Raw genomic sequence first — 10,222 nt, 5'->3', positions numbered from 1 at the left:
TGTGTTCAATACTTTTTCCCTGTGCCATTCCACATTATTACAAATAACTTCATTTCTGGACATTYATGGTTTGATTTCTTTGTATGTATGGATCATTTGGGTTGTTACTGACATCTGGTGAAAATTTCATGTCATTAGCACCTCTAGTAATGTACTTGCTGAGAAAAATGGTTACATGTTCAATACTTATTTTACCCGCTGTAATCATGAACTACACACACAAACTGAACAAAATTAAAATAATCAAAACTTACTTAAACTCCACCACTTGAAGCAAAGACTCCCCCCCCAACCCAGAGGGGGCATTTGGCCCATTTCTGTTTGAAAACCAAGTGTTTGGACTTAAAAAAGCTGACTCTCATTCCAACTGCTTCATGCTCATATGCGAACTGCCCTAGAGAATGCTACAGGTCTGAGCTTGAAGGCGCCAACAGAACCAAATCCTCTGCATAAAGCAGAGACAAGACCCTGAAGTTCCCAAACCAGACACCCTCCACTCCATGACTGCACCTTGAGATCCTGTCTGTGAACAACACAAACAAGATTGGCAACAAGAGACAGCCCTGGTGGAGTCTAACCCACACAGAGAACGAGCTCAGTTTGAGCTCCTGCTTTGGTTCTACAGGGACTGCATAGCCCTTAAAAGCAATCCAGACACCCCATACTCTCACAGCACCCTTCACAGAATGACTCAATGAACACGATCATAAACCTTCTCCAGGTCCCCAAAACAAATGTGGACTACAGAGACAAACTCCCATGAGTTAGCAGCTCTGCAAGAATAAAGATCTGGTATACTGTCCCATAGTCAGGACAGAAGCCACATTTCTCCTGAGTTTGATGTTCAACAATTGTTCGGCACCTCCCTTACAACACCCTAGAGTAAACTTTCCTGGGGAATTTACAAAGTGCGATCCCATAATAGCTGAAACATCTCTCTGGTCCCTCTTTTTATAAATGAGAGCCACCAACACAGTCTGTCACCCCGCAGGCGTTGTCTCAGTCCTGTGACATTGAAGAGACATGTCAACCATGACAGCCCCACAACATACAGAGACTTAAAAGTCTCTGGGCATATCTCGTCCTCCCCGGCGCCCTCCCACCAAGAGACTTTCTGAAAACTTCTGTGACCTCTGCCATGGCCATGGACTCCTCTTTCCCCGAGCCCTCAGACTCTGCCTTTTCAAACGCGGACATGGTGGGTGGAATAAGGACATCATCCAAGTGGCAACAAATATATTTGATTTTAGAGTTCCCAATTGAACATGTTTTAATGTTTTGAGATTTTGGTATCAAATGACTGGAAAAAAAGCATCATTATGATACGGACACTTTACTAACAGGATGTTTATATTTTTACGTCAAACAAAATGAATAATAGACAGACATGAACAGCCAGGTTTGTGGATCTTTTGTCATTGAACGTCTATTTTCCCAAAAAGCTTAAATCAAGAAACAAACAAATAGTTTTTTTTAATTTTAAACTTAAAATGTTTTCTATGGTAAGAAAAATATTTTAAAAAATGATAATCATTGTTTGTTTTTCTCTGGTTATCCAAGGAGGGCAGTCAACCACTAAAGGTCATGAAATGTAATGAATTAACACACATCCATATGCCAAGTGTTATGACAAAAATTTCTCACAAAATAACAAAAAACTTCATTTATTTTTCTGCTGTGGTGATCTAAGGTTTTGTTATTTAAAAAGGAAATATCAGCTGAGTTTTAAAATGTATTTATTTGCATTTTAAAGACAACTAAAAATTTGAATTTTTATTTTATAAATAGATATTTTTAAAATAGATTGTAGAATTAAAAGTGTAAAAACACTTATTTTGCGTATTTTAACCCCTATTTCTAAAAAGGAAATCCATTTTCAATGATCCATACACCTTACAAGCACAAGCACTGCTGAAAAAGTAACTGGAAGAAACAAAAGGGAAACAAGCTGAGAATATTTGGTCTCTTGCCACTTTATCAGCATTTTGCCTTTACAATCTGCTCTGTTAAAGCTGATGTTTGCTGCTTACATGTCTGTAAAAATTAGAGAACAAAAGCTTCAGAGGTCATAAAAAAGGTATTTCAGTAAACTATGAACAACCTGGGACATAAATCTTTTAATTAATTAAAGTTTGGTGCCGTTAAGCACAATTTCAATATGACATGAGACAGCGGGTTGGTGATTGCATCATTTCGGATGTCTTTTTCCTGACGGAGTACAAATGGGATGAAGACGCGACGGGGCATAAATTATCATAATTCCTCCCTCTGCCCTCCCACAGCTCATATAAGTATATAAACAACAATGATGGCTGGATAGTGTGGTTTTTTTTTTTACTCAACGATGTTGTGTTGACTGAAGAGTCCATTAAGGAAAATCTTTTTTTTTTGTTAACAGTGGTGATGGAAAAAATCTCTTTTAACAACTGGATTTAGACAAAAACTTCATTTTAAACAAAATTGCATGCAGAAGGAAGAGCTGCTCTAAGTCCTGCTCCACAGCATTGTTTTGCTCCTCGTGAACATACACACCCACAAAGTTCTAACCAATCACACAATCCAAGCTGCAAGGCTCACGTCACAGAGTCCTGACTGGGGGATATGTACACGAAGGCTGTCACCGGGGGATAGCAGCGGGAGAGCACACAGAAGTTACGCAATTTCTTGTCACTCRGCAGGGGAAACGAGATGTGCGCCTCCAAGTGTAAAACAAGCTTTAGATACTTGTATCTCTGCTATCAAACTACAAAACTGGCTGAACAGGGTGGACAATGATCACTGGGAGTGAGACCTGGAGGGGGGCAGGGGGTGAGTGCCTTATTTAAAGAGACTGCACCAAAACGAGTTGCTCTCAGACGCAATTCAGAACAGAGGTGAAAGAGAACCTGCAGCTAATGAGGAATTCAGAACAAAGCATTGCAGTTACACTTTATATAGACCTCAACTGAATGATTTAAATATTAAAAAGGAAGTGAAGAAATTTATTGGTCATTTACTTACTGATTCTAAAAGCACAACACCATTTTATAGTTTTCCTAGGTAATTACTAGTTTCTTATAAACTATTGTGYGATTACTGTTATGTCTTGATTAAAATAGTTTTAGTTACATGCCTGGAGCACCATGGCAACTCATAGATACCGTTGAATTAAACATTAGGAAACTTTATGCTGTCTGGGTATCTAGTTTCAGCCGCAGGAATGCGGTGGGCGGAACCGGATGCTGAAGAAAATTATAAAACTTGTTGTATTTCCAGATGTCGTTCTGAGCGCTGCTAACTCTGCAACTGGAAGCATTAAAGCTCCATTCAGAACCAGTACTGGTTTGTTCTATGTTCTATTCGCTTCATATTTTAATCAATTCAACATTTGTGCAGTCTATGCCTGGTTAAGACAGGATTTTAGTAAAAGAACACGCATTGAAGAACATTGGATTTTATTTTTGGCTGTTGAATAACCTGAGAAGATTTTGAAACATCAACTGCTGAGAGTGAGTGCAGAAAAGCTTCWAGATGCCTCCTTACTTTTCCAAAGAGGATTTCTGTCAGCTTCTCCAAAAGTTGACAGTGTTGGAGCTCAAGATTCATCGTCTGGAAGAGATGAATGCTTTGGAGGACTCAACATGTGTTAAAATGGGTGCGAAGGCTGAGATGAGAGATCCACTGGACAAAGAGATGGAAGCTGCTCCTGAGAGTAAAGCTGTATGGAACTCTCTTTGTGCCAGACCAAAAAATCTCTCAGGAAGGATTCAGCTCTTAGATGGCAACAAATGGCCATAATTACAGAGAAATTATTTTCTCCACCAGCAAGGAGAAGAAAGCAACAGGCTGTAATCAAAACAACTGATAACGGCCAGAGAAATAAAGACAGAGCAGTCTTTCTTCAAAACAGATTCACATCACTGGAAGAAACTGGTGAGTCTGAACAAAGTTCATGTCCTGATCTCAGAGAGGGACCTGAAATCAGATCCASCTCAAAGCCAAAGCAAGTCCAAAGAGAGACTTTCAAGAATCAAGAAATGCTGATCATCACAGATAAAATGGTGAATGGGATCAGAGGCTTCTGGAACAAGAAAAARGTCAAAGTTCTGAGTTTTGCTGATAAAGTGTCTGACCTCACAGAGAATATTCTAGAAATCACAGCTGAGTATCCAGCTCTGAATACACTCATCATTCATTCAGGAAGTGATGAAGTTATGAATCGACAGTCAGATGACAGGTTCGGTATGCAGGTTTTGACCCAAATGCAAGCAGGCAGGCTCAAAGTAAAAACTTTATTAAATAAGAAGCAGATGTGGCGGCAAAACAGGAACTTACAAAAAAAACCAGGAGAACATGGAGGCGAGCCAGGGCAGAGAACCAAACAATGAACGGACGAAGGTGGAGAGAAAATGAGCAGGATTTATACAATGCAGAGATAAGTGGAAATGGAAGACAGCTGAGCTAATTACAAGTGCAGACAGGTGTGAATGGAATGATCTGGAGAAAGGTGAAACACTGAGGTGAAAGAGTAGTGCCACGAAGAAGACACAAGAGGGAAGCACAAGACAACAAGAATCACACACACAAAAACACAAAACCTCACATCAGAAATCCTGAAGAAGGATTTCATGCAGTTGCTGAATGCAGTTAAGTATCTCAACATGGATGTATTGATCAGTGGGCCAATTCCTACAGCCTGAAGAGGGGCTGTGAAATTCAGTAGACTGTTCGCTCTTAATGGCTTTTTGGAAAAGTTCTGTGCTGACCACTCTGTGAGATATGTAGAAAACTTTAATCTCTTTTGGGAGAGCTGACATCTGTTTCAGTCTGATGGACAGACTCTGAATAGAGCTGGAGCAGAGCTGTTAGTTTCAAACATGAAGTATTTCCTTAACCAAGTTCCGGCTGGAACCAAAAAACAGGAGAATGATCAGTTGACATCTGAGGCTGAAGGACAACAGAAGCAAACTGAGACACCGATGGAAAACAACGTGCAAGTGGCTGATAAGAAGACTGCTGCAGAACCAGAACCACAAAGTGAGGAGTTACTTCAAGCTGCTGAACCAGAAGAACATCTGGTTTCATCAGCATCATAAACAGAGGAACCAAAAAATGTGGGGCCAGCAGCGAAGAGCTCACAGGCCCCGCCGGCACCCACCGTGCCAGAGCAGATCCAGGCATAGACACAGAGGCCCGGGCCCCCAGGGTGCAGGCCAAGGTCCAACAGGGCCAAGGGACCCAAGCCCCCCCGGGCAGCCACCGGGCCGAGCCGACACATGCCCAAGCCAAGCACCCAGCCCTAGACATCAAGAGCCACCAGCATGCCGGCGAGCAAAGGCACAACCCACCAGAGGGCAGCGCGGCAGGGGAAGCAGTGGGCCCTCAAATGAACCTGAAGAAGGGGCTGCCCAAGTCCCAGCCTGACAAAAATCCAAGCATACACAGACACAATCCCATCCTCATCCTCTCACCCACTCATTCAAAGACACACAAGATGGATGCCAAACTCCACCACACTCTCCAAACATACTCTATACTCCCCAGGTCCAGGATATGCACCCACCCCCTACAGAGTACAGCTCACATCCGAACCCAGGAGGCAGACCCCTTCAATCTGGGGTGAAGAGGAGCAGACAGCCAAGTCTCGGCCCGGGCCCCACCAGGCCAACCGGCTAGTCCCCTGTCCCAGCGAAGCCACACCCCGGACCATCCCAACACACCGCCAACGGCCAAGCGCACACCCCCAACCGACCACCTGCCGGACTCCGGCAGCCACCCCAGCCAGCGGGCCGACCACAGCAACTAGGAGCCAGACCCCTGGAGCCCGAACAGCCCCAGGGAAGCCGGAGCGCCTGCCCCGCCCCCGGCACCCCACTAAGCCACAAGTCCGCCCACAGCCCAGGTCCCACCAGACAGTCTGCCCCTCCTCTGGAGCCCAACCCCAGAAGGCCAACCGGGAACGACGCACACCCCATGTGCCCCATCACCWGACTTATTGGTTTGGATGCTTCAGCTATGGTTATTTAGTGTTTTGTCATGTGTATGTAGTGAGTGCAGGCGGGGTTCAACATCCCCTTGTTTTTGTCTCTCTTTCCCTATTTGTGTTGGGTATCATTGGGGCCCTGATTCACACCTTTTGCTCACATGGGGCTGAGTCATACTTGAAATGACAGCATTGTWGGAGGAGGACAACTGGACATGAAGGCCTCCACCTCTGTTTAATGGTGGACGGTTTTTCTTCACAAAAATGGCTTCCTTTACTCCTCTCTCAAACCAACGTTCCTCTCTATCAAGGATGAGAACATCTKCATCCCTGAAAGAGTGACCGCTGGCCTGTAGATGAGTGTAAACTGCAGAGTCCTGACCCGACGATGTAGCTCATCTATTGTTAGGTGATGGCCCTCTTTTGCATGTGACTAACCTGTTTGTCCACCAATGTGGAGGCAGTGCTTTTAAGGCTGAGTTCACCTGAAACTCATCAGACTGAAGAAGTCTCTTGGAGGAGAGACGAAAGGTTTCACTAAAGAAGAACCCATCCAGAGGACCTACTTATATTTTTCTTTTTGATTTTTTCTACCTGGATTACTGAGATGCATCAGGACATACTTTTAGTCATTTCAGACATTCGAGCATTTAGCTTGTTCATGACATAATGCCTATGACTTTTGGTTTTTGGAACATTTTTTTAATTGTTCATCTTTATTTGCATTTTGTTTCCCTCATAAAATGCATTAAGAACTTGAATCTCAAAAAACATTGAAATCTTATTTTAGCATAAACTGCATCTGAAGCACAACTTCAGTTTTTAACTATTTTGCTAATATTTTGTTTTAGCTACTTTTTTGGCTTTTATCTACAGCATTAGTGAAATTAGATTTTAGCTACTCCTTTGCTCATTTTGGCTTTTGTCTACTAGTTTGTTTGTTTTTTGCCTTCAACTACTGTTTATTTTGATCATTTTATCTTTTCACTTCTGTTCTGTGGGTTTTAGCTTTTAGCTAAAGCTTTGCTTGTCATCTTTCAGCCACTGATGTATTTGTTTTAGTTTTATCTAGTTTTCTGCTCATTTTGGCCACTATCTTTAGTCGTGGTTATTTTAGATATTAGCTTAAATTCTGCTTGTATTAACTTTTATCTACTTTTTCATTAAATAAATTATTCCCAATTGCCACTTTTAGCCTTTAGCGTTAGCATATTTTAGCCTTCAGCTCATGTTTTGATCAACTGAAAATCATTCAGCAACATTCACAATGCACTTTCACAGAAAATCCTTATTTTGTTTTCAGCTTAAGCTACAAATGAAGTTTTTGGCTGTAGTGACACACTCTATCTGCATTTTTAAATATATTAAATTGAACTAAATAAAATTGAACTTCATACCTAAACTAAATGAGACAGATGACAGTTTTATGAAAGAATCAGTGACATTTCTTGGCAGCTGGAAGTTTTTTCTGTAACTCTTCAGTTAAAGTCCTGTCAGTTTAAAGCAATAAACTGATTCTTTGTGCTCATTGTTAACAATTCTAACCAGCTGCCGGTTTCTCATTTCATACTCACTGTCCAGGTGGAGCACAGTGATGAACAGCTTTAACAGTTTGTATAAATTTAATTAGATAGACTAAAAATACTAATAATAAAACAGCTACTGTCCTTTAGGGAGAGAGGGAGTTCCTTACTTTTCTTTGATTACTTTAAAATACAAAATAGGTGTCAAAAAACCCTTAGCAGGCAGCTGTAAAGTGGCAAGCTCCAACATAAACATGTTCAACAGGAAATGTATCTGACAGACACAAAGCACAGGAATMATCAGGCTATGTAAAAAACAAACACAATACCTTACTGCAAAATCAAAATGAAAGCTCTTTTTCCTTCAGGAAAATAGAAAACATAACAAAAATATTAAAACATGTTATTCACACATACAATGATGGGGAGACAGCAATGCTTAGACAACCACCCATCCCCCCATGATAGTTTCATCGGTACACAAATCGATGCAAAGATATTTCCCTAAACATACAATATGCACTTTATCTGTAAATATGAAATGATTTGTTTTTAATTGTCAACAGTTGATATTTTTAATTGTTCATTTTTACTTTTTATTTAAAATATTATAATCTCCTTTAAGTATGGAAAAAAAGTCCTACTGATAAAGGGAGAAATCCTATAAGAAGGAACATACCTCTTCTGTTTGTATGTGAGCATGGCCTCTGCGATGGGAAGTTGGTGAGCTTCATTAGCTCCCTCCATGTACTGCATTACCCTCGACGCCACATCTAGACTTTCCTGGGCTGCACAGGATATATGATGATTAGTACTCTTTACCTGAACGCACAGCATGCAAAACAATCCTCTATGACTTTGCAGAGAAACTTTTAATTGTATGGCCAAAAGAAGCTTTCGCAGCAGTGAAGGTTCCCTGAGCTGCTTTTCAGTGAAATGTGCACACAGGTGGCTGCAGTCAACAGTTTTTCTGCMCTAGCAACATTTACAATAAATGACAGAGAGCAGCATTTTTTGTGCTGCTCACACTTTTACAGCATTTAGGAACAAAACTAACAACACCCTAGGCATGAAGGAACATTAGTGTATTCACAGTTTAGACGTAACTGTGATCATGCAAACACTGCATGTGCGATGCAMGCAGCTGAGCCTGGCTTAAGGGTTGCCAGATAAACAGAAAAACACAATTTTTGCCCCCTCCTTTTCTGTGCACATGTTCATCAAACCCAATACACACCTCATYTTACAACACCCTCACTCAGCACATACAGTATGTCAGTTTGGTCATTTTAAAGTGACAGTACTGCCAGGCATGGAAACTATAGCTGATCCGAGATTGTTCTCATTTAGGCAATGGTGCCTAAATGAATGAGAGGAAATGACCCACCAATAACAGGAGCCTCAGGCCGATGGAACAAATCCCTCCAGGCAGCATCTTGGAACAARTTGTTGTAGCGATAGTCAATAGTGCCAAGGTATATGGAAACTGGATGTGCACCTAAAGATGTTGAAAATCAAACATACAGCATTAAATGTTCAGRTTAGTTGTACTTTAATTCTATTCTAATCTAATAGGGAAACAACAACAAGATTTAGTAACAGCTGGACTGTCACCAACCTATTGGGATGATAAGAAACCTCATGTAACTAAGCCAGTCTGGGGTCTTCGGGGAGAGGTGGTCCACAAAAAGCCTCAGAACCACATTTAGGTAGTGCTGCGCTCCTGCCACCGCAATCTTTATGGGAATGGGCGTCTGGGAGTTACAGTTGCAGCTGTGACTGAAAAAACGTGACATGTCAAATTAAAAAGAGGATTAAATGCAAGTAGTGTCATGATATATAGTGCATTGGAAGAAAATTTGTAATAATTGGATTTTGTTAAAGTATGACAAAAAAATTCCACTGGGAGAAGACCCAGAGGAGGACCCAGGACACACTGGAGGGACTATGTTTCTCAACTGGCCTGGGAACACCTTGGGATTCCCCCAAAGAAGCTGGCCCAAGTGGTTGGGGAGAGGGAAGTCTGGGTCTTTGCGCGACAGTGTGGCTTCTGAATAAATGAAAATGATTTAACACAGTTGTTTATACTTTTAACAACTCCTTTTATTCCACAGCTGACACTGATAAAAATGACAGATTTTCTTTTCTGGATCCCTGACAGACGGACTTCAATCTCTGAACTCGTAAAGTTCTTTTTAGTTTTCGCTTTAGTTTTCATGAATGGACACTTCCTGAAATATGAGGCAGGAAACATAGCCTTATATGGTGTTTTTGGGGTGGTAATAATGCTAATCGTGGTAATTATGCTAATCTCCTCTCGCGTGCACGAGCGGCTGGATACAAACAGCTCATTTACACACTTTTCCTGAAGATAGAAGAGTGTGTTCAATCTGACGTTGCATGTTCGTACAAACCCTTCGTACAAACAAAAGTAAGAGAAATTTAGGATAAGAATACGAACATGTTCTTGCATGAGGCCCGTTGATTCTGAGCAGAAAAGCCTCATATTTTCCTGCATGCTAGCAAAGCTGCCAGCTGGGAAATCCAAGTCTCAAAATATGGTTTGAGGTTTTTTTTTTCAGTCAAGAAATCTTCATTAGAATAGGAAAGAAATAGGATTCAAACCAATTTCCCAGACAAATCAAGCCATATCTATATAACCACTCACAACATTGATTTGATTTGATTTATTGATTTAACAGGAAAAGATTATTAAAAATCAAGCCTGACTCAGCAT

The 10,222-nt window shown here is 41.2% G+C and overlaps 1 protein-coding gene across 1 annotated transcript in view; it reads right to left on the bottom strand.

Moving 5' to 3' along the window:
• The window catches only part of pacs2 (phosphofurin acidic cluster sorting protein 2), a 111,417-nt gene that overhangs the window by 13,463 nt on the left and 87,732 nt on the right, over nucleotides 1-10,222 (bottom strand). The window contains exons 16-20 of the mRNA XM_014026814.1: nucleotides 9,104-9,264; nucleotides 8,873-8,983; nucleotides 8,165-8,273; nucleotides 7,656-7,847; nucleotides 7,508-7,535 (exon numbers count right to left, since the gene is read on the bottom strand). Coding sequence (XP_013882268.1) covers nucleotides 7,508-7,535; nucleotides 7,656-7,847; nucleotides 8,165-8,273; nucleotides 8,873-8,983; nucleotides 9,104-9,264 — 601 coding nt within the window. The remainder of the gene's footprint in view (nucleotides 1-7,507; nucleotides 7,536-7,655; nucleotides 7,848-8,164; nucleotides 8,274-8,872; nucleotides 8,984-9,103; nucleotides 9,265-10,222) is intronic.

Source organism: Austrofundulus limnaeus, unplaced genomic scaffold (assembly GCF_001266775.1).
Source record: "Austrofundulus limnaeus strain Quisiro unplaced genomic scaffold, Austrofundulus_limnaeus-1.0 Scaffold592, whole genome shotgun sequence".
NCBI classification, from domain to species: domain Eukaryota; kingdom Metazoa; phylum Chordata; class Actinopteri; order Cyprinodontiformes; family Rivulidae; genus Austrofundulus; species Austrofundulus limnaeus.
Note: the sequence above shows the minus strand (reverse complement) of the source record. Positions and strands in the feature narration are given on the sequence as shown.